A 25,744-nucleotide genomic window follows, 5' to 3' on the forward strand; every position below is an offset into this window, starting at 1 on the left:
AATGGCAGGTGGGGGTTGGCCAGCATGCTGTCATCATTTACCTGCATCCCCGGCTGCTGCCATGCTAGCGGTTGGCTGGTAGGGGCATTGGGAGGAATGTTGGAGCGCTCCAGCTGCACGGTGACATTGCGACGCTCCTCCTCAAGGGCTCGTGTCAGCTGCTCAAAACGCGCCTCCTGCTCTTTCACTGAGGCCATAATGCTGGCGGCCGAGCGAACATCATAGTCCTCCATGTCCAGTGTTGAGTCGCAGTTGTACAAATCTTCCATATCGGGAAGGAAGAGAAGAGAAGGAGGGGGAGGGGGCACCAGGTCATTATAGACACCCTGACCCAACAGGCAGGATGGGCGGCATCAACAGGCAGCGGCAAGTTCAAAGTCAAATACAAGGCTTACTTGTGGGCCGAGAGGGGACAATGATGATTTAGCACACATGATCATGATCAAAAGACCAACATCACATATCAAAATGGAACAATTAGGATGGCTGACAAGATGACTGGGGCGGCAGCGTCATAGTACAGAAACTCTGTTACAGTCAGATTTGTTTAAGTTCAACTGTGCTCTTGAACCATAACCAGAAGAGACAAGCTCAAATACTCCCCACAGGGTGACTATGGGAAAGTCTCTGATACTCCAAGCCTAGCAAAGCAAAGACATTAACAAGGATGCTCTGCTGGGTGCCAATTATGTTTTTGCTTTTAGAAAATTGAGCATTTCTTGTAATTAAGACAATGCTGGCACTACATGTACAATTCAATACAGTTCTGCTGTAACATCAGTGCATCAAAATGGAAACATGATTCACCAATTACAACGAAGAGAATGAAACAGCACAGTGCACATTCACAAAAACAAAGAGTCTTGTTTTTGGACATCCAAAAGGTGGAAAGGAATGATCTCACCCCTACAAATGAACAATCATAGCCCGCGTGGAGGAATGGCCCTGTCATTGGATATTGTCATGCACAGAGCAGTAACACAATCTGACACACAAGCACAGTTGCAGGCACGAATCCAACACATGCAAGCTTCCCACTGCCACCCATACGGACACCCGGGTTTGGTATCACACACACACAAACACACACACATACACTGCCTATCATAAACAATCATGATTTCTAGATAACAGTTGCAAGCCACAATGTGTATCACGGTCACACACAGCCTGATATCCATAACTGATAGTGGTGTGATATCAAGGGGGTTGATGGCAGAATAACAAATGGAGTTGGAAATACCACACCACAGCAATACAGACCTAGTAGATAAGCAGGCAAAGAGGTGTTAGAAAACAGACATCCCCCACTCTAACAGAAGCAGAAGGATGAGACAGCGAGAAGAACGGAGAGCTGGGAGAGAGGAGAAAGAAAAACAAAGGGATGACAAAAGAGCAAAGGCCAGAGGTTAAACAAGAAATTAAAAGCAACAAGCAACATATGCTTCTTCTGTTGAAGTCTGATGAAAGTGCAAATAGTATTGGAAAATTAAGAGACTATGATCTCTGTACATTTTTCATAACTCAGTTTTTTACCGTGGATCCCAAATAAGTATTACATCAGTTGAGTAGTAATACTTTTATTAATCCTTTAGCTGGGCTCACAATATCAGCTAATAATTCTGAAAAAGTGTGGATTATGTTCAATGACAGCATTTTGTAAATGCTGTATGTACGGTGTTTATTGAAAACATGCATTTGCTTTTCATTTACATGTTTGCATATGGAGATAGAATACATACTGCATCGTAGTCCTAGTAGTCCCTGGGAAGATGGAACCAGGGACTACTTTTTGCCACAGGGCCCCTTAGTGGGTTAATCAGGACATGTCTATTGACAAAACATTTCACTTTACATGCAATGTTTTTCACAGGTACAGCACAAGCAATGTGTTTTGTAGGTGGATGTAACATACTAGTCTGGCCTTGGACTGGACTGCTCTATCAGAGAGTGAAATACATGTTTGTCAAGTTGAAGAAAACTCGTCCCAGTGAGCATCATTTTAAATCATGTGGTGAGGACAATCCTTCTGTCCAATATTCAGGGCGTTAGAACAGAAATGCAATAACTGCTCCTTTAGACATCAGGAGGTTAGGAGAAAAGGTAAAGAAACCAAGAAATAGGAAATAAGTCAGTAGACACATTACAACAAAGCATTTTGGGAATTTTCCAGCTGATCTTGCCACCGAAACAGACAAAGATTCAGGAGGGGTGGTTTGGCTCAGCAGGGGGATGATCAATGAGATGCAACCATTAGAATCTTAAACAGGTCGGATTACAGAACCAGAGAGTGTGTGTGTGTGCGTGTGTGTGTGTGTGTGTGTGTGTGTGTGTGTGTGTGTGTGTGTGTGCACATACACGGGATTTCTTCTTCAATATAGGACGTGGTGAGAGTGAGGCCTGTATTCCCTTTGAAGCACACAATCTCTCTTTGATGTTTGTTGAGCGCTGATCATTTATTTATCTGGAGTTGAGTCTCGTCTGACGCGACTCTTCCTTCACTCTTCCTCACAAAGGAATACATTCTGAGGAGTCTGGGTTTTACCAGTAAATCTCTATATCCATGTGAATAAAATAAAAAGGTTCATTTGGTTACATTACCACTGTATGGGAAGATGATCTCTCATCTTTTTCATTATCAAATCAGGAAAGTACCATTTTGAAACATTGCTCTCCCTAAAATATTATATATAGTGCCTGGAATGATTGCCTGGAATGATTTTGCAGTCATCAGCTGGTAACTTCTCAAAATGGAAACACTCTCAAAATGGAAAACACTGCTGTGCAATGACCACTTGCAAAAATAGCATCTATGTCTATTTTCAAAGCTGTCCACTACTTGAGATAAACGAAAGCAACAGGGTACCATGCCATGTTGAGTAGACATACTTAATGACAGAGTCATATGATTCCCACCCCTGGAGAGTTGGGGGGCAATGTAGCCATTGCTTCCTCAGTCGTAGATGGAATATAATGGCAGGCATGGGAGCTACGCACACAGCTTATCATTAAACTTATGGCCCTACTTAAAATAGCACAGGGAGGGGCATCTGAAGAATTCCCCTCTGCCACCATGACAGCCTTGTTTTTTTAGGTTTTGGTTCAGCAGATGTTTGCTAATGGTCTGTGTCAGAGGGAATAAAAACCGAGCCAAGGTCCGCACGTTCAACCCAATCCTCAATTACATGCTGGAACAACCGACTTAGTCTTAACTTTATGTCATGGAAACATTGTAACATTTGACTACAACTCAAAGGGCAGGAAAGTTATTGGTGAATGCCTCTTCAAGAGTGGAGGGAATGATCACTGATCAAAGAGATGAGATTATTAAAAAGTGACAATGTTTAATCAATTCCACAAAGAGAAGTGTGTTAAATTTTACGACTCTTTAGGCATAAACATCTTTAATTAAAAAGGAAAAATGTCCATGTGTAGAGGACGCAGCACATCACTGACTGCTTCACTTGCGCTATTGCACGGCGTTTATGCACTTCAGCACAAACCGCCAGCTCTAAAAATAGCCCAGTAATAAATATATCCACACTAACACGGCCACAATTTTGAGTGTGGATCCGCAGATGAGATGCAGCGTTCACACACTTCAAAGGCTTGCCGGAAAATCCAGTAATAAATCCTTGGCTCCTTATTCATCAGGTCCATTGGACTCCCTAAAACAAATCTTTCAATGACAAGACCCTCTGCCATCATACCCTCTGTGTAATAAACTGGCAAGCATTTAACTTCTGTTATTCTCAAGAACATCTTTTAATGAGCCAGCAAATAAGGGTCTAGTTCTCTCCCTATATGACACCACAAGTAAATCATGAAAACAGGGCTTCAAAGGAGAACAATTTCCTATCTGCCTAAACTCAAACCTTAGTGATTCCCGAATTGCCAAAATAAAATTATTGTTTTGAGTATATGGAAACGTTTCTGCTCTGAGCAGTATGACCAGAGGAAGCTAGAATGACCAACATTGCTAGCCGCCAATTAGCTTGGCTAACTTTGCTGAAATAGCTAGCCTGCATCTGCCTGAAGATAATAAGATTTGTCTGGAATATAGCAGAGACAAAGCAGGACTACAGCTCGTGAGGAGGCCGTCCGAAGCAGAAGTAGCGTGTGGCACGTGTCTTGAGGGGTTTGGAGGGTTTTGAGGTTTGGGCTATTAGGGGGATGGGGGAGCAGATTGGGAGGTTTAGGATGAGGATAATTGACTACGACCATCAGTGCCCGATATTGAGTTAGAAGCATTCACCTGATTAGGGACTAGGTGGGGTCCTTCCTTCCCCAATCACCGCCAATTTGCCCCTTTCCAGGAGCTGTAATTGCAGCTCAAATGAATTCCTTGTCTAAACCCATCATATGCCCATCTGAGGATGCAGCTCTCAGAGGCACAATTGGGTACTTAAAAACACCTGCTCCTTTTTCTGCTGTGTGTGTGTGTGTGTGTGTGTGTGTGTGTGTGTGTGTGTGTGTGTGTGTGTGTGTGTGTGTGTGTAAGTGGAAGTCTTCAGTCTACCCGCATTGGCTGTTGATGATTGTACAGTCATACAGTCAGAAGCTAAATTTGCGTTTTTAGGGGGTATTGCAGAGCCATTCATTTCAGGCTCTGAAGAGAATTATCAAAGCTCTTACAGAGAGTGACTGACACTGAATTGATTCATCATATTGACAATCTGCTGTGTTATATTTGCTGAATATCTGCCACTCGTTTATTTATGATAAACGGCAGCTTTACCACAGTTTATAAGCTGATATCCTCATATTCGCCAGGCTACAATATAATGAATGCTTATTAGAAGATCATGATCATTTCCAATTAACATCTAATATTCTAAGTAGTGCTGGACTATAGTGACTCGTGTTTTAACAAGATGTAACACATGAAAAAGAAATGCACTGTCACCAGGAATAAACCCACTGCCGATGAAGTTCTTCAACTTGTTATTGCTTTGCTTTGAGCAACATTTATAGTGAGTGTTTATTCCCAAAGGGGTATTACTGAGTGAAATCTGGATAAGCAAAGATAAGCGAGTGATGTGTAGACGAGCCCACAGCTGATCACTTTCACAGCCAGAAGAAAAGAAATGTAAAAGTTGTTTACCATCCATATTTATTTTCATCCTCCACACAAACAGATATGCATGCACATACCTAATGGGATCTCTTCAAAGAGACTAACAAAGAGACTAACAAAGACATGTATGTGCTTGTATATAATATATATATATATATATATATATATATATATATATACTCATATACTTCACCATAACAGAAATATGCTACAGAATACTGGGCTGTGCAAAGCTTCTGCTAACAGCGATCTGTTTTATGCATGTCTTCCATTTAATATTTTTATTTTGCATTATATTTTGAGGTTTTAACCCATTCGTTGATCAAGGACTATAACATGAGCTGCCGTTCCTACATTATAAGCACCAACAGTAAGAAGGTCAACTTTCAGACTAGGGAAACCTTGAGATATTTATTAGATAAAAGTTGGTACTTGACTGTGAGAAGATGATTAGAGAGAGCAAGTTACTTTGAACACACTAAAAGCAATACACCGCGCTTTGATAGACATGAACATCAGTCACTATGTCTAATGTACTCTGTGGCCTATTTCTGAAAAGAGAAAATGCACTAAAGAGTGTCTCCAAGTTTAAGGCATGCAACTAAAATAACTCTTTTTTTTTTGCAGCAAATAAGACGCAATTAGGCGCCCAGGTTGAATCTTCAACAGGTGTCAGACTTCAAACACACAATTGCACAGTTGAATCTGTCTTTTAAAAACTGGACCAGAACAAACATCCTCTCCTGTTCAGCTTTAAAATATACTAAAAACTGTGAAGGGAACCGAGGCCGCCTTTCAACTGACATTTACCTGAGAGGATTCAACTGTGAGAATTATTAAAATCAGGGCACATTTCCTGGAGGAAAAAACTCCTGAATGTATTGAAATGAAAATCATACAAGGCACTTCAGCGACAAAGTGAAGAGAAGTAAAGTAAAGCTCCCTCGAGGAGATATGACAGAGAAAGTGAAATCTAAAAAAACTGTCAGGAAATGTAATTACTGCAATGATGAGCTGAACAAAGTGATTAAAGGAGGCTAGAGGTGTAGAAAGAGAAGCTGGTGTACCTTTGATGTCGGTGAGTGCCGTCAGACCACAAGTACACCGGGAACAGGCGTAGCTCGGTTATAATAGACTTGATTGTTCAGTCCGCCAGGGGAGATCTGTGGATCCAAGAAATAAAGACGTAAGTATTCAGCCAACCTGCTGACGATTGTAAAACAAAGACATACATATATAATATGTACCATAGCAATTGTAACATATCCTCCTACAGATCAGTTATGGTGTACCACAAGGCTCCTTTTTAGGTTCACGGCTGCTTTATGTTTACGTGCCTCCTTTTGGGGAAATCTTTCGCAAAATGTACTGACTCATTTTCACTGCTAAAACAGTTTGACTGATCTCTACTTAAGGTACATCTCTAGACTGCATTTTTCACTGCTGATAGTACCCCATCAATGTAGGCAGGATTCTAAGCCGACCTTGCATGAGACTGCCGTGACATCAGCTTCAACGTGTCACAACTCTTGCTGGATCCTTTCATTGGCAACCAAAAAGAGGAATCCTTCACCTTTTGAATTGACTACATAGTGGTTTAGTGGGCAGCTAGTTTTTTTTTTTTTTTAATTTTCATCAATTCAATTGAAGAAAATACTGTCGCTGTTGATTGTAGCTTGGGCATTTCCAAATTACAGGTTTGCACATGACACACGCAAGTTGTGGTTTGCAGTGAATTAACTCCACCTTCTCATATCTGCAGTGGAAAAGAGGCATCGTTTTCATGTTAATGCATTCGACACCCTGCTGCATGTACCTGCACCTGCCAATAATAGCAGTGTTGTCACTCTCATTAACTGTTGAATGTCCAACAGTTTTTGCTACTAAACTACATTAAATCAGAGATCGTTTTATTCTTCACTCCCAACTCCATTTAGCTTATCCATAATAACCATGACGGTAAACATGACAAACCTGGGGCTAAATACCTGGGCGTGCTTTTTAAGCCTGACCATAGTTTCTGATGTTCAAGCGGCTTGTACAGTCTTCACTCAAACTAGAAATACGGAGGTTGTATGCCTCTGCCGACCAGCCTTTCCCTGCCTTTATTTTATATCACATTGGTTTAAGCCACTATTGAACAGGACACACCTTCAGCGAGAAGGCTCCCTAGCTGCTTCTGTGTCAACCTTTAAGGTCCCTGCTTAATAGATCTTTATTTAGACAGGCATTTTCATTTGCTGTTGGCTGATGTCTAAAATCGGAACATTCAGTCAATATTTCTCGAGACACTAATAATCTCAGAGGAAACCAGGATAATGATACAAATATGCTACAAAAGTTGTAACAGCAATTATTGCTGCCACAGTAAAAGAATAATTTCCATCTCAGAGCAACACAGGCAACACTTACTCGATACCTCTAGCAAACTAATAAGTCAGCCTGACCTTAGTATTCACACTGCACCACCTCAGAAACATAGACATCACAGGCCCACATAAAAAAGAGACCAGTGTCCAATACTGCAGCGCAAATTTGATGTGATGCCTCATACCATGGGATGAATCATTCTGCCATGCACACCAAGCTGTCCGGTGGCTCTGCCGCCTTTGATGGCTGCAGAAACAAAAACCTGGCAGCAAAACCGCTGGATCGACTGCACCCTTGAAGGTGTCACTGATGATGAAATCAAACGCACCCTTACACGCGCTTCCTCACAAGCCAACTTTCATTTCATGAAATTGGGTTTAATAAGATGGAATTGTTCCTTAAAATTGCCTCATACTTCAAGCAACACTTTGCTCTGGTGGAATATTTATGTAAAAACAGAAGAATTCCCAAAATGAGGTCAATAGCGGTTCAATTTTTAGCGGTTATGCTTAGATACACAGTAACTGGGGTTCAGGCTGATTCTTGATAAGGATGTTCATGAGCAAAAGTTTCACTTGGCTGCCGTCATTTCTGACCAGGACCACGGTGGTGACACATCAGCACCGCAGACACATGTTTATGCTCTAGGACTCGGTGCCGGGTCACAAAGAACGGCCATGTTATAGGACTGATGCTGGGGTCACACAAAATACTTAACTAATACTTAACTAGTGACTAGTAACTACTTGAATGAATCAGGACTTGCAGTATTAAAAACATTAATAAAGCACATTTTAACTGTTAGAGCATCATCTATAAGTCCTTAATAATTGGTTTGCAATATATAGTACTTCATTTATAAATGGGGAATCCGTCAGTTATAAAGTATGAAAACCAAATTAAAAAAAATAATCAAGCTTATTAATCAAGAATAAAACATCTGTAACTGTGTTTATAAATTGCATACTAATGAGTTATGATTATTTATAACTCCTTAGTATGCAATTTATGTTAGAACAATGCTTTATAAATGATGAATTCACTCATGCTTTACTAATGCTAAATAGTGTGTAGTTATTGTAAAGTGCTACCAAAGTTTCTTTATCGAATATATGAAAACTAAAAGAACAAAAGTTATTTCTAAGACTCATTTTTACAGCCATATGAAAGTTTTTCCTTGACTAAGACTAAGACACCACCATTGAAAAAGCCTGAAAAAAGAAATGCTCGCTAAGTTTGAACTGGATGAATTCCTGCTTTAAGATCAGAAACATTAACTACTGCCTTAAGTTTTTATGTATCTTCAGCTCTCCACATGATAAGTATCTACAGATGCAGCTCTTACCTTAGGCCAAATATGCATCAAAGTAGGAGAGAAACCATGTAATGTTTCATTAACTATGATCAGAAGACACCCACGGTGAGTTCTGAAAAAAAAAAATCAATACAAAGTCAACTTTTCTCTCCAGGTTTAGACTGGCTCTGGGATTATAACATTTCTCCCTCTCCAGGGATTCCTGGGTGTGTTTACTTCAAGGACAGATAGGCTCTGAGCTCCTTGGATTTCTGGTACAAACATCAAAGGTGAAGCTAAGCCTGGCTTCATTAGTTATCACCTCGTCTCTCTCTCCGTCTCTGGTTTTGGACGAGACTTAACATTGCTCCTGAATGGGGATTATCTCGGCACACAGTCACAGCAGCGACCTGACTACTACACATTTTATTCTACTTAATGCAATGCCCTCGATTGGTCTCTTGTAGTTGTTCATTTGGTTTCAAAGGACAGCAGCACAACAAGCTGGTTTTGGAATGGTGAGATTGATTGTCAGAGATGAATGAATGATGCTCCCCCCACCCTCGGCTACTGGCATTTTACCTTCCTGAACCCGTGAAACTATTCCCAGGTCAGAAGTGGCAGTCTGTAATTATGGGCAACAGTCGAGGGTTCATGTGGCTAAAGAGGTGCTGGTAAATGGACAAATCTGAATGGGTAAATGAGGATGTGAAAAAAATAGCCAAGCCAAACTGATAGAATGTCATACTCCCAATACCAACATCAAATTTTCACAGCACCCATCAGATACATTTTTTCTGCTCTTGATTCTGTGTTGCGAATTTTCACCACTGCCCCCAACACTGCTGGCGTCATTTGACAGTAATAACCGCAGAGCCCTCATGCAATATTTGCGCTTCATATCAGTGCCTAATACCTTACCTGCTGTGCATTATGCAGACAATTGCATATTCAATGAAGACTTGTCCCCCTTCTCCTTCGACCCACACCGTTGTAGAGCACGCTGGTGTCATTCTGTGATTAATAATGAAGGCAGGCTGAGGGTTTGCTCGCTGATTGACTGAAGGGCTGACTCTCTGGGGAATGCTACATTAATGAAGGTCTTTCTTCAGTTGTCAGTACCTATTCACACTCACATAGAAGAACCACGCAGTCACATATAAATGCTAATGATATATTATAATTAGTTCATAAGTGTCCCCTGCATGCATAAAGATGTATTTTAATGTAAGCAAGTATTTTCAAAGAATTTTCTTTTTCTTTTTTGTTGTTCTTACTTAAATGATGCCTGACGGGTAGGTGAGCGACCCTCCGACCTCTAAGAGGGGACTTGCTCATCATAGTCAGCAGTGTTGTTTAAAAGAAATAAAGCAAAATATGAATATTTTTCACAATTAAAGTTTGAGTTGGGCGGAGGCCTGGGGTGGACAGATAGGTCAAACAAACACAGTACTTTCATCTAGAAGGCCGTTTACGTAACGCAACGTTAACGTAACACTTATTTTAAGCCAAACCACGATCTTTCCCAGCGTGCTTAAGACTGCAACTGCAAGGCGGGACGAAATGTGATTCCTGTGAAACGTAATTGAGAATGCGTTTTAGTTGTTTGGGAACATAATTTTAAGGAGACAGGGTTGATACAGGCTACCTGCGGCTGCAGAGAACAAGCTGAATAATTGTTTGGGAAACTATGTAAATGGTATGCTAAATGTGAATGTGGACATAAAGTGGACGCATTATGTATACTACTGTGCATGAGGAACAATCTCCAGCAAGTCCTCCAAGCAAAATGACGGCTGGTTGTTTGACATGGCTTTTTAAAATGACCATAATAAAATATTATAGGAATATTTCCCCAATCTATTCATATAAAAGAAACCATTGTTGATTGAATAGAGGATACGACTAAAATGTTAATGTTGTTATCTGCCTTAATAAATATAAAAAAGGTATTCTGAGGCGTGCACAAAAAGCATGTCTACTAGTCTGCTGAGCCTTAAGGAAGCTCCAATGAAAACAGTGTAACAGAGTATTGTTGTGCCTCAGGTTTACATATGACTCATTTTCCATGTCATACATTCTGTCTCTTCTTTTGCATCGCTCTTCCCAACAAGCTCTCCCCAGAATACAGTCTAATAAAAACAGAACAAGTTGCAAACTATTGCAGCTGGTTTGGAGCACTCTGTGCTCCGACAGAATCCCCTGATGGCTCTGTATTTCAGGTAATTGCTTAGCTGAAAGCAGAGCTAAGACACATAGTATTGCAAATGCTCGTCCTGTGAGTGCAAGCAGTGTTTGCAGAGAGCAGCAGTTCATTTCCAAAATAAAAATGACAGTTCATTACCATTAGTCCAGACAAAAAGGCAAGCTTGTTTAATACAAAAAAGATGATTGGTTCTGTTTTTAGCACTGGTCTTAGACAGCCGACCTTGTCTAACGCTTCTTTCATTTAGGAGGGGAAGAAAACATCTCGCCCCATCAGAACGTATTACCTTTCAAATCTAAATAAAGAAAGAAATAACAAAAAAAATGTCCTGGCAGAGAGTGAACGATTTCCTGCCAAAACAAAGTAACAGAGAAGTTTGAAGGGTGCAAGGGGATGGATGATATATTAATTGATTTGTTTATTCTTCGGACTGCGCAGTTTAGGGTTTTCTTACAAATTCAAGCAACTTGCTTTGAAAGTTAAATGTGTCATTCATTACAGGCAGGCTGTGACCAGTAATGCAATCTGCAAGCCACGACCTTGCTATCCTCACCTATTGATGACTCATGTGTTACAAACCCAACATGGGGAACCATCGTGCCCCAGAGCACTCCCTAACCTTATGACTGGAGTTGATAATAGACTCTCCAGAGAGAAAAATATATTAGTATGAATCATACCACAGTCTTCTGAGATGCAGGGAAACCCTCTCTCTGTTTAGAGTAGAAACATACCCCACCAGGGTGCATATAGCCTCGATTAAGCCAACCACACGGTTTACAAACGTCTGCAGAAACCCATTAGCGTGTTACATTGTTCAACTGAAGTCAGCAGTCTGAATGTGACTATTTTTACAGAAGTGAAGTCAATTGAACTTGTTATAGACTGGAGGTAATTAATTCTGACTCAATGTTTAACAGAGCTTGATGTGAGAGATTTAGTTATGCAGCCTTGTGCGGTCTTGCCACATAACATCTCAGCTCACACTCGTCATATAGTTTTTCAAGTAAACCAGCCTGCGACAGCCAGTGACATCGTTTTCAAGCTCCCTTCTTTGGTATTCAACTTTGAAGTTTAGCTCTCAATAACCTTGTGACCTGGTGCGTCTTTGGCTAAATTACCTGAGGATGAGGTGTGTTGTTAAGGTTTGCATCATTTTGCTATAAAAAGTCAATTACATGTGACTCATCCATTAACCATCTGCAATCTCACAATTACATGTAATTTACAGTGCTGCTACAAGTACTAATGAGATAATGAAATCCAAACCAGAAAGGTCCGATTAAATAATGATCAATATTTCTGTGTGATGCATCAGCGTCTCGATATCCACAAAGAGTTTGACTGGATTTATTATTTTATCATGTAAATGTCTATAGTGCATACATATCTTATGTACGTTTAAACATTTGGGGTGTTTGTCCTGTCGGTAGAGTATCAGTATGTCATTCATTCATTTTTTACTATAAACCGGAAGGTATTTGATCATCATGCCAATGACAACATAGACAGACGCACTTCATCCCAGCTAATCTCCATTAATCCCAATAACCTGCTGTTTACAGAGCTACCGTTCTGCCTCGTGTCTCAGCAGAGGGGTTAATAAGACCATAAAACATAAAACAGATAAAACATCTGTTACACCTGAACCCTTTCAGTTTGCTGCTTGAGTTCATTCAGTCCGCTCTAACACTGAGTTAAAACTCTGTCAGCTGAGAGACAGAAACTTGCCAGGTAACTTGTGACGTATCCACTGTAGGTTTGCATTGATGTAAAACTATTTAAAGTCAGTGGAAGTCGTCATGACAGTCGTAAAAATGTGTAACTCTGTGAGACTCTGCTTCTCTGGTTTATTTACGGTCTGCAAAGTCAGGAAATCACTCATCATTTTCCACATAAAGAACATAATGTTCTGCTGTTGAAAGTAGATTACAAATGAAGTCGCCCAATCTTGGTGAAAAAAAGCTGACACCTTTTCCTTCAAAATGATTAATAGCACCAACCCAAAACAAATCCTGTCACAGTTTGATAAATGGTGGGTAACATAAAGCCCTTAAATGATAACACTTTGATATATCGGATAATCTCAGTCTTAGAAAGGTTGAACGATAACATTCAGGTACTGATTGATTCAAGCTGAAAGTATAGATTTTAGTGTGTCCGCAGGTCCATGGTGATTGTAAATTCAAACCCCATCACCCTCAGCATTATATCAAATATATGGAGAATTCCCTGAAGGAACAACAGCGACTGGCTGAGGAAGAGTGTTTTTACATGCTGCTGCTTTGAATAAAAGATCCATGCTGGGATTTGGGAATGACGAGCAGCCTCAACCCCGCACTCGTCAATTATGTAATCGGAACCACCGCAGCCTGACGAAACCCTTGCCTCTCATCGGTATCCACAAAGACAGCAGAAGACTTTATCTGGGGTGTCAGAGAATGAGAAGTGGGAGAGAGGGACGTTGAGACAGGAGAAGAGAAGGAGGCTGGTGTGTGTGTGTGTGTGTGTGTGTGTGTGTGTGTGTGTGTGTGTGTGTGTGTGTGTGTGTGTGTTTGTCAAAGTATCAAAGTAATCAAATGAATTAAACTGTCAGAGAATGATGAATTTTCCCTTAATGGACCCGGACTTAAAATCATATGAACAGAAGCTTTATGATATTCATATTCATGTCATTCGAAAATGTTTGATAAAAGATATTCTGTAAGTGTAAAAGGCTGAAAATTGATTTTAGGTGTGTTTAAGGGATGCTACCTCCCTGCTAACAACTCTCAAATTAAAGGTGACCGTGATGCTTTCCACTTTGCCTCCCTTTCTTGTTTTGTATTTTGCTATAAGCCACAGTTCATTACACAACAATAAACACTTTGTTTACGCCCATTACTGTGTAATTGAGAAAGACATATTGTGACCAGTAGCGAGTGGATACAAACTCCAGGGGAGAACAGCTGATTAATTGTTTACAATCCTAAGACTAATTGCAGTTAAGTGGTGAAGAAACACAACAACAACATAGCCATTAATGCCAAGTGAGGCTTGAAACTACATATGAGTGGACTTCCAGCATGAAGGTCATCGCGGGTGCCACCAATGACAGTAGCATCTCCCGCCTCAATAATTAACTAAAAAGAAAGTGGTAATTACATCTGAAAATATAACGTCTACATCTGACAAACTAAAGAAAGCTCTGGACTGAGAACTCAATCAGCCGACGTGTCTCACAGGGACTAAGTGACGATTTGGCTCTCGAAACAACTGCACGTTCCCTCGGGCCAGGAAGGGAATTCAGCCAACTGTAATTGGTCACGACCACGTTTCTGGTAAAATAAATGGTCTATTTTTAGAATTGCAAGTATAAGGCTCAATTGTCCTGAATTGGAAACAGAAAGATGGCTCAACTGAAGTGAAACTGGCCACTAGAGATCAGAAGAACAATACCAAAAAACAACTACAGCATCTCACAAGAGGTGCTTGTCAACTGCCACATACCGTTGATTTCTGCAAAAAGAAACAGTACATACACATAGCCTTGGATTCAGGTATTTAACTTCTTTATATCTTCAGGGAACTCCATGAAGAGTTCAAAAGGAAATGGGCACCATGACAGATGTCATTACAGTTATTTAATATAGTTGGTTTCACAACCACATGCTATATATGAAGACCTGCTCAAATAACAGCTGTCTTTCTATATATCTACTACAGTGGTGATTAAATTAACCTGCTGATATTTTTAGAAGTATATTTAACCGCTTTCCTGCAGATAATTCAATGAGAACTTACCCATCTATGTCTGTATATTAAGTAAGATGCTACAACTAGTGGCTAGTTAGCTTAACTTAGCCTAAAGACTAAAAACAGGGGGAACAGCTAACCTGGCTCTATTCAAAGAAGCATAGCAAAAAGGCCTTTTTCTTCTTCTTCCTCTTCTTCTTCTTCTTCTTCTTCTTCTTCTTCTTCTTCTTCTTCTTCTTCTTCTTCTTCTTCTTCTTCTTCTTCTTCCTCTTCCTCTTCTTCTTCTGCTTCTTCTTCTTCATGCTGGTTTTCCCAACGCATGCAACCCTTTTTGTTTCTTGGCCAATGTTACTTTTGGACCATTTCCAATATTTACAAACTGGCTGTAGTTTTACATTTACCTTAAAGATATCGAGGTATTCATCTTCTTATCTAATTCACAGTAAGAAAGTGAATGATCACTCAACACTAATTATTTAAACTGGTACAAAAGAAAAAATGATATTCTCTCTCAATGTGCATGCTGGGGCCGTAGCAGGAAGTGAGAAGGCCAATGAGAAAGAGCGGGGCTGATGGGAGGGTAACACACGCTGTCTCTCAGCCGTCACTCTGCAAGACAAGGAGCGTCAAACCATCGATCCCCGCTCTTCAGCACAGTCCTGCCTGCTCTGCTTGGCTCCGCTCTTTCCACTATTGTTAAATAAGTCTCAGCTCAAAACCCTGCACCTACTCCCTTTTAACTTTGAGTGTGTTTATAGGGTCATATCTCCAATTAATATGCTGAATCTAAATGTCACTGTTCTTAAATAAAGGTGACGTGTAAGCTTTTTTCAAGAATATAAATGTATATTTATAAATATTCTTTATAATATAAATGTGTATTATACTACCGTGTTTTTTGTGTGTTTTTTTTTACATTTTTCAGATGAAATCATAAACCTCCAGTTAAAATAATACAATTAGAAACACTATAAGTGATTTGCTCTTCCCTTCTGAGATGTCTCAGATCAATGTGTCCATGCCGTACCTCCAACCAGTGTAGATTTGAATTGAATAGCTCCCACAGTCTATGCCAGCTTGGCAGTGAGATGCACCTCAGTGTTGCCCAGAGTTTTAGAGCTATAATTTAACATCAAATGTCAAGGCTTTGCAAACTGAGAGACAATTAAATCCTTGTTTACCCAACTGAATTCTGAAAAAAAAAAAAAAAAAAAGCCTCACTGTTTTGTTCAAAAGCTACTATCGGCCATTTTGTTTACAAAAAGGCTATTGTTGACAGTGTTTACCAGAGTCAGAGGGATGAATACCGAAAAATGTCCTTTGTAAAGAATTGCATCCTTCCTTTGTTAGGCTCTATGGCTGGTGTTTGTAGCTTTATTGGGCCGGATGAAAAACTGTCCAGTGCTGCGCGCTAGGCACCATATGACAAACATGCATCAATGGACCGTAAAAGAGAGGAGAGATCGAGAGGCGAAGTGAAGTCAATAAGTGGGAAAGAGAGAGGCGGGCAGCGTGATTTCTGCTGCTACCACCCACTGACATTGATGGGAAAGACCTGAAGTTACCTTGAGTGCTCTGAAAAAAACTTCCCCATCAGTGCATGACAGAAATTCATCCTAAATGTAACAGTCTAAAACAAAAACAAATTGCTGCAGCAAAGCAATGTCAGGAGAAAAAGTGGATCAGTGAATTTGTCAGTGTAGTCAAGACAAAACAATCTTACTGTACTCTATAACTGTGAATTCTCAGTCATGTGAGATGAAGGCCCAGAGAGTGCAACTTTTTTACTGTAACATTCTTGTGTCTCAACAACTCCTTTAAGTAAGGCACCTAACCTTGAAGCACAAGTGCATCTTCTCTGGAACAAAAGTGTCAGTGTGTAAAAACCTGAACATGAAGTATGCAAAGTCTGTGCATGACAAATATAGTCAAAAGTAAATTGCCAAATAATAGACCATACAACTGAGGGTCTCCAGTGAGTATTTAAAACTCCATCCACCATTTTCTCTTTCTCATTTCTAGGTAATATCTTCATGATCTGTGCAAATCCTGGAAGAATCTCTCTGTGCTACCTGGGTGATTTAACAGGGGTTCCTCGTCTACAACGGGGTTGAGCAGGCTGGCAATTTGGGAACTGCAATTAATCTCAGTGATGTGCACAGCCTCATGGCAGTAGGCAAGGACCTCACAGAAAAAAAATATTGGGAACAAACAAACATCAAAATCTCAAACTACCTGCAAAGGTTTCGGGGGTTGTTGATATGTTGATGTGAATCAGTACTTCCTCATCTCGGATAATTCAATTATATTAAATCAGATCAAATCGGATCATTTTTTAAAGCAATAAAACATCCTTTCAAAGCTACTGAGTGGTAATTGTAGTGGAAATGACTTTGTTGGATATGCGTTACTGAAATGCAGATCTCACGGTGTTGGAGAAAACCCAAAATGTGTATGTTTCTGCAAACCACGGATACGCTGAATCTCAACATTTTATATTCGGTTAGAGCAAGTGAGGTAGTCTAGTCTAGAGCAAACTCGATAAGTCACACGGTACAATAACGAGTATAACGAGCGAGAAAGTCCGCTATGGTGAGGTGGGAAGGGTGGTTAGCTCTGTGGCTGTGCCATAATCCCTGAACACACATCGATCCTCTTCACGGAGCTGGCAGGTTTCAGAACTGACAAACCAAACACTGGTTCCTGATAGGGCCATTTGCATTTTCATGTTTGAGCGAGAAGTTTCAGTTTTGTTGCAATCTCCCACCTCCCTGCGAGATGACAACTAATACTACACACTGCACCTTTAACCTTTAACCAGACATGTCTAAATATTCCTTTCAAAGACATCCATGTGGCGTCATTTACCACTTGTTTCAATCTGGGGACATAAATATGTTGATTTCAACACTGACAGCAATGTCCTTTACAAGTAATCTATCTTGTATTACAACAAACAGTCTTCACAGCCACAGTCCAGTTGGCCTACTGTGATCATTTGTTCGGCACGCAGAAGACACAGAGAATGGTGTACTGATGAGCTGGCCTCTGGCCGGCTGCAGCCAGCTTGCTTGGCCACTGATAACAGGGCTGAAACTGAAGGGAGAGAATACCATTACAAATAGCTTCATTATGTCTGTCAGATTGTGCCGCTAAGGTGGTACATCTTGATTGACCCAGCACTGCCTCGGCTCCCCTCCGGGGTCAGAGCATTGCCCCCTCATGGAGTCAAATCCTTCACTGTACTTTACAAAGAGGACGACGGCCTGGCAACAAATACACATGCACGCATGTGTGCAAAATAGTCCATTTCATGACACTTAAAGTGTCATGAAATAGTGAATATATTACCACATATGCAATCTGAGGTTAACAAGATCAAGTAAACTAAGTAAACTCTAGATTAATTGATCTAATGAATGCCCTTTCATTTCTATGCTAAACAGTGTGCATTGCTGGTCTTTATTTTCCATTACCGGTTGTTACTGCAGTATGGGACAAAAAAAACAAACATATTTCTATATTTCTAAAGCAAACCTCAAGGTATTCTGATAACTTTTTGATGCAAAACATTGTAACGATTGCTTTTACCCCTTTTCAGACATGGAGTCTGTAACACTGGTGGCTTCATCAATCTGTTGTAGTCACACATTGATTGATTCCCGTTCTGAAAAAGTGTCACATGATGTTTTGTTGGAAATGTACTGTAATTGTTGGCTGGATTGTGTCCATTGGAAACGTCATTTGAATCGAGGAGGGGCTTACTTTTTGTACCACACAGAATGCCTAGAGAGGCTACTTGCAACAAGTGGATAATGTATTGTGTGACAAAGTGGTTGAGAACACGCCATTTGTCCCCATATTTCACTGCCATATTTTATACAAATCTAACCAATGCTTGTTAATTGTTTGTTAAGCTATAGTTCCATCATGATCTGTAACTGAAGACACTTACTATGCCGGGTTTGTTTGTGATTCAGTGATGCATTTCATTAGTTAATATCTTTCTTTGTTACTCACCATAACCACTATGTGTTCCAGAGTCTAAAGGAGGACGTGACCAACCATGTCCTCTATTGTTGCAGCTTTTGTCACCTACCTGTTTGAGGGCATATTTATGGTTGCCTGCAATCACGGTACAAACTAGATCCTGCTGATAGAAGGTTTTTTACGGGGGTTTGGACATCTGTGTGCACACGATGGTACAGTATGTAAAGCGGAGTAACTGAAAGCTACAATACGAGTGAATGTTGTTCAGATGCCTTCTGTTTGAACATTTGAGAACTTATAGTGTAAACATTCTTTCTGGGAGACATTGTAAGTACTCCATCAATTATATTTTGAGCTTGTGTAGCTTGCAAAAGTGTATCTTCAGAGATAAATCTGGAGCTTCAAGATAACCTTAATCAAGGTGAAGCTTTTACACAAATGATAGTTATGTGCATTTATGGCAACAGTGAGACTCAATCAAAGAGACATGTAAACAGCATAATATAAATAATACATTCGCCGAACTATGGCTAATAGCTGGAACACTGTGTGTACTAGTAAAGCCACTGTTATCCTGCACAGGCAGGAGGGGGAAGAGGAGAAACCCCGCAGGAGGCGGAAGAGATGAAGGAGAAGGAAATTACCCCCAGACGAAGAGTGGCATTAAGTGAACGACTGCATGTCTGCCCTCATTCATAAGCAAGGATAACCTGCGACACGCGTGTGGTCGATATGTTTCTATGACAATGAGAAATGCTGGCATGCATCCCAGCAACATCTGTGAATAACCCTGCACTAAGGCTCTAATGATCACTCAATAGCAGAAAACAAAACGGCAGAAAACAAAGCTACAAATTAAAGATTTAGACTTAACAGGTGCATAGTGAGTATTGACAGAAACATAAGGAGGCTATTTGCCACATTTGGATTTGAAAAGCTCGTATTAAGCACTGTGACAATGTTTTACAAGAAACGTGATTACACACACAATGTACTGTATTGATCAAGGTGTTCTTTGTGGTGCAAAAAGGAGTAAAAAAAAAGGTCTAACAGAGCAGAGATAACATGTTATTAAAACCTCACAGAAACCTAATCACAGGAGCAGAATATTGCTCCTGATAACAAAGATAAAGTTTAAACACTGATTTTAAATTGGATATAAGCTTTCATCATGCTATCTTACCACAATCAAATCAGAATAAATAGATATGCTTTATGGTTCCAAAAACAACAGACAATATGCTCTGGAATTTGGGATTGTATCGTTTTTCTGAGTAAATGAGCCAAATGATTCCTGACATAGAGCACATAGCTGTCCGACACAACAGCAGTAATCAAGGAGCATTTTGGGACTGACAATTACAGAACTGTCTTGGAAAATGAAGGCAAACTAAGAACACGGCCATCCAATTACAAAATGATGTATGTACAGCATCCTTATCACAGCTGACGCCCACAGCGAGAATGACCCGTTACACTGAGACTCCTCAGCTGGTTGAAAGACAGCAGCTGAAGGGTTCACCAAAACAAAACAAAAATTAAGCTGGAAAAGAGTGAGAGCATGCTTACTTAGACAGGAGGCCTAATTCTAATCACTTTGATCAAAGTGCTGACAGTTAAATCTGCAACAGCCTTCTCAGACTGCGTAAATCCCAAATGTAAGTTGATACAAACAAAGAACTCCTAATTAGTGTGAGGATCACAGAGGGTGTGTGATACGACGGAGGCTGCAAAGCTTCAGTTTCGAAGCATCAGTCGAGCAAGGTTGAATCTGGCACGCATTAGTTGCAGTTCTGCCGACACCCTTGCTTGTTTTTTACACTCGGGCGTCTTATTTTTGGGCATCCTCCAGGGCACAGCAGCGCACAGAGCAGTGTGGTGCATGACTGGAGAACTCAGAATCCCCATACTGATGTGCAGTCTGGTTCACACAGGCTTGATCTCTCTGGGAGCTGTGAGGTGAGTTCAGGCTGCACGTGATCCCCGAAGATGCCCCGCTGACTCAGGCTGCTCCGCCCCTCTTTCTGCCAAAATGCCTTAAAAATAAGGAGACTCCTTGGGTATCCACGATGCATGAAATCACACATTTGAAATAGAAACATGAGTCACTGTAACCACCAAGCACTGTAAACATACAGGGATTACAGCTAATACTATCAAAGACAACAGCTCTTCGCATTTCATGCAATGGAAGTGTACTGTAGAGTATTCAATTCAGTTTATTTTGTGCTGCCCAAAATCACAAATTTGCCTCGGGGGGCTTGACAAACTGTACGCATACAAGTTCCCTGTCCCATGGAGAAAAAAGGAAGGTCGGAGGCTACGCAGCCCGGGCTCTGTATTGACAAGAATCTGGTAAGACAATACGTATCATGATACAGGTTTATGATTCAAAATATTTAATGAGCAGTATTGTAGATTAGAGGTGTTTCAGTGTGGTAGGAAACTGACTATAAATTCGTCTGCACACACTATTACTCGTTTACACCAGTGGGAAATAAGTAAAGCACATGATGACTGAAATTCAACAAAGTGTAGGAAAAACTAATTAGTTTTTCGACAATGTTTTACTTTATAGTCCAATAAAGGTCTCCCAAAATACCCTTAAATGGTATAAAGGATGCACAATGTACGTGAGTGAAAGTTAATGTATTCCTTATGGCAATATGACAGCAGACATAGTCACACGACACCACCATTCAACAGGCACTATCCTATTGTCAAACCGGCAGCAGTGCATAAAGTGAAATTAATAGTGAAACTTTGGCAAACCAAGAATTGCCTTTGTTTGTACTTGAGCCTTTAAGTGGCTCATGGAACATAGGCTGCTGGTAAAGTGCTTGCATCCATCCCCTTCTGTCTGGAGCCATCTGGATCCAGGCGATGCCATGGCAGTCATCCTGCCTTCATCTCCCCTTCAGCAAATTACCATCAGCCAAATGCTGACGAATGCCAAATGTGGCCAGTAAATCTGTCTGCTCTACCAGCCACTGTGGCAGGTTGCCAATCTCATTCAGAGGTTATCTTCTGTTAAAAAAATCTATTTGAAATATTCAAAGCTGGACGAGTCAGTGTAGTTTCCTTCTCTATTGACTTGTGGGCTCCATGTCAAAGCAGGTTTTCTGAGTCCTTGTTATTGTGGTGCCTTTGTGGTCTGAGACTAACGTTTTGTAAAAGCAGCACAAATCCCTGTATTCCACACTGGGTATAAGCATCAATAATGCATTCACTCCTAATCATTTGCTCAATCTCAGTCTTCATTGGCTGAGATAATCACCTCTTCTGAATCCGTTCTCCATCTTGGATGATTTGAACTCATTATTTCACCACTTGTTCTCTGTGAGAAATTATTCGGCCTTTGCATCACTTCCATGTTTGGCTTTTCATCATAGTGGGATTCAGTTTCTTGCTTTTATGCAACAGAAATAGGAATCTGGCCAGCGCCTGTCCAGCACTCACAATTTGTAGAGACATGCTTATAAGGCAGATGACACGGCAGAGGTGACCATGCATACGCATATGAAGCCCATTCTTCTGCACCTCAGCACTTGTTGACGACGCCAGCTGCAAAAACTACGGCAAGTGTGCAGGAACAAAACACACCACTTCCCCACACTCAGGTATGACAGATGCTGTTTAGGAAATTGTTGCCGCTCGCTCCTTGGAAAGCCTTGAGCTAAACAATCAACATTAATTAAAACTATACGAAATAAAGCAGCACAGTCTCACCTTGTGTTTGCAACACATAGGACACAGTGTGTAACCCTGCATGGGAAAAGAGAGATTTGTCTATTACAGAGCGGAGGTTGGCGCCGTAAAAGGAGCAAGGTCATTTACAAACACTGGCTACATTGTGTTTAGAGACCCAGATGTGAGATACTGTAGATCTATCAGGGAGAGAAGGAGGAATGTACTCAATGAGAAAGCAACACACAAAGCTGTGTAGGTGCTGCGAACTCCAATCTGGATTTTATGGTTTGGGTTACTATCTTTTCTTGTTTGTAGGGTTTTTTTCTCATCATTTTAAAATTCACATTTGGTTGATATGGATACATCACTACCAACGTTTATAAAAGCTAAGATAGCTCCACCAAAAATGTGGCTGGTAATCACAAGACGAAATTGGCTTTAGTTCCATCTGCACTTCAGAGAAATTCTGAAAGGTCTTTGGGAATTATTAATTGACTTCATTCTTCTGCCATCATTTTACACTTCTTTGTGGAAGAGAAGAGCTGTGAAGTGTATAAAATGCATTTCTTCATGAATGTATGATCTCAGTATGGTTGGAATGCATACGCTTTGATTGAAAATTCAAATTAGCGAAGCTGGAAAGTGAGTTGAATTGCTAGAGAGAGAGAGAAATAGAGAGAGAGAGAGAGAGAGAGAGAGAGAGAGAGAGAGAGAGAGAGAGAGAGAGAGAGAGAGAGAGAGAGAGAGAGAGAGATATTCAGGCAAAAATATGTATGTTCGGATGTGTACTGTATTCTGTGTGAATGTGAAACAGAGCAATATCATCCCCCCCCAACACTAGAAGCATTTTCTGTGGCACCGGAGGATATACCTACTCGTTTACAGGGAGGAAGACAGGTTAATGAAAAACTATTGATTCTGCCTTTGTATCCCTGGACATGAGGGGAAGTAACACTAATACTTCCGAACTTTGTTTTCCTCTCCTTCTGACGACCCAGTTGTTCAGTGGCCACTCCCGGTCTTTAGGGACGGGGAGAAAAGAGGGGGATCTATGTGAGCGGTGATGCCATCAGTGGCGTTTAACGAGAGAATAAAAGGAGGACAATCAAGGTGAGGAGGAACAGAAGGAGCGGTCAACCCCTGCCCGCCCCCGCTTCCCACATTCAGAGAAAAGAAGAGAAGGAGAAAGGGGTCTTTTAGTCGGAGAGCCTGAGTCTCGTTAACTCACAGCATCCATTCCTGTCTTCTAACTTTTCTCTTTCATCCGACTGTGGAGAACATCAATCAGCAGGCCTTTGTACATATATTGGACTTCACCACTGAAATTGATACAATGCATCACAACAGTGGTTGTCTTTGGGGATTCCTTTTTCTGTTTTTACAGGTAACATTAAAGGGAAACTCCGCCCATTTTTACACATAAAGATGAATTTACTCAACACTGGCAGTACTACTCAGCCTGTGATAGCCGTTTTATAATGCTTTTAGTGGCTCTAAATTACCGTTGTTAAGTCTGAGAAAAATAACCCTGATGCCATCAAGGCCTTTGAATGGACAGCCTGTGTTAGAAACCAGGTAAAGTTATTCAGACCTTAATCCATACAATGGACTATGTTGCAGAAACTTCTGTAAGGCCCCTGTCACACCGAAATGCATCGCTAGAAAGGCAGCGCCCACAAAAAACATTGCAATAATAATAACTTTTCAGCTCTAGGCGCAGAGTCGCACCGCTCGTTATTGGCACACTTGGCCCGGGCAACCAATCAAATCGAGCAAGAGGCGGGCTTTACTATTTTACCGCTGCCTTCCTGTTTTGATGCCAGTAAATGTGGTCGAAATGGACAAACGCAGAGGATAGGTTGATATTAGCGTTTTTATAAATACAACGAACAATATAATTTTTTTCCTCCTCATTTAACAGCCGAGCAACAACAAGATCTCCATGTCTGCATTGCAAGCACACGGTACCGGCACGGAAGCTAAGCAATGTACTGCAATAGTTCAGATCCGAAGGTATGAAAATAACACCAACAAGCTAACCTATTCAGGGAGCGGCAGACCAGCAACTACCGTGTTCTGCAAAGTAAAATTACTATATTTGTAACTGGAGTCTTGTGGCTTTCAAACATTCATAGATAACGGCTGCCTGTCGGAAAGGAGAGTCTGAGGCAAGATAAAGCTGTGATAATATGCTAAATATAAACAACGCACCACTTGTTTGAAGTGCTCCATTTTTTAGGTGGCTAAAATACATTTAGCTGCTGCCTCTGCCACAGCAGTACATTGCTTAGGTTCTGTGCAACAGCACTGAAACCTGTGTCACTGCTTTCTTCTAACGGCTTTTTCAATTGAAAAACATGGAAAAGAACACAGATCACCATTTTAAGGCTAAATTCGACCAATATACACTCACAGATGGCCCCTATACACTGCATAAATAATACCAATCTTGAATGTATTGCATGTCACACTGTGTGAGATGGGTGTAAAACAATCCTGGTTGCAATCTTTGGCAGACAGTTGGATTGTGTGGCTGAAAGCTTTTCGATGCAAATAGGGAAAAAAAATAGCATAAACGACTTTGGTCATCATAGCTCTCACTTGAGTTTGGTTGTAAATTCCTTGTCAGTATAGCAACCCCAATTGTGTATAGTATGTTTAAGGCTTGAGCTGGTGGTCTGACATGACTCCAGCCACGAGGAATGAAACCAGAGCCTAGACGCAACCTGAAAAAGCTGACGGAGACCAACGACTGTTACGCAAAGACTCCACCTCCCCTTTCAACCTCCATGTGTGGTCTCTCTGGAACCCAGCGGCCTCGCTGTGGGCCCATACTGGGAGTCAGTGATGGGAGAAATTGTCACCCGTCAGCAATCAAACTAAATAAGCTCCTGCCTGGAAAACGTCATGGTTGAACATTTTGATCCTTCTTTTTCTGTTGAAAAAGACATTGAAGCCGACATCAGACCGTAGAAAATAACTGAAGAATGTATCAGGGGGTAGAAATAGACGGTAACACTGTCACCTCCCACAGTATCTGTTAAGACCTCCTTTATTGAAGCGCTGAACCAACTGACTGCAACAGTTTGCTTCTTAAAACTATGCTTGTATTAATCAGTTCCTTGGTGTAAATAAGTAAAAATACATTCACAAAAAAATACAATACGCCAAATCACAAGATACAGAGAGTCACAACATACATTTTCCTGTGACAGTGCAAAAGTAATTATTGACCCATATGCATGCCCTTCATGTATAAAATGCACTCATGTATAAATATCCACTATATAATTGAGGATATTTATGCAGGTCACCTCCATGTTGAGCTTGTTGTAATCAGAGTCCATGGACTTGAGGGGTGCTCCCTCTCTATTCTCTACAA

At 40.8% G+C, this 25,744-nt stretch overlaps 1 protein-coding gene across 10 annotated transcripts in view; it reads right to left on the reverse strand.

Moving 5' to 3' along the window:
* The window catches only part of arvcfb (ARVCF delta catenin family member b), a 187,745-nt gene that overhangs the window by 112,426 nt on the left and 49,575 nt on the right, over positions 1-25,744 (reverse strand). For 9 of the 10 annotated variants that reach the window (XM_068604469.1, XM_068604468.1, XM_068604472.1 and 6 more), the window contains exons 2-4: positions 6,145-6,240; positions 1,264-1,354; positions 42-262 (exon numbers count right to left, since the gene is read on the reverse strand). In XM_068604469.1, coding sequence (XP_068460570.1) covers positions 42-233 — 192 coding nt within the window. In that variant the 5' untranslated portion in view covers positions 234-262; positions 1,264-1,354; positions 6,145-6,240. The remainder of the gene's footprint in view (positions 1-41; positions 263-1,263; positions 1,355-6,144; positions 6,241-25,744) is intronic. The other variant, XM_068604477.1, reaches the window with a different exon arrangement.

This window comes from Clinocottus analis, unplaced genomic scaffold, assembly GCF_023055335.1.
Source record: "Clinocottus analis isolate CAN_PGR_092001 unplaced genomic scaffold, fCliAna1.0.p SCAF_7, whole genome shotgun sequence".
Taxonomy (NCBI): domain Eukaryota; kingdom Metazoa; phylum Chordata; class Actinopteri; order Perciformes; family Cottidae; genus Clinocottus; species Clinocottus analis.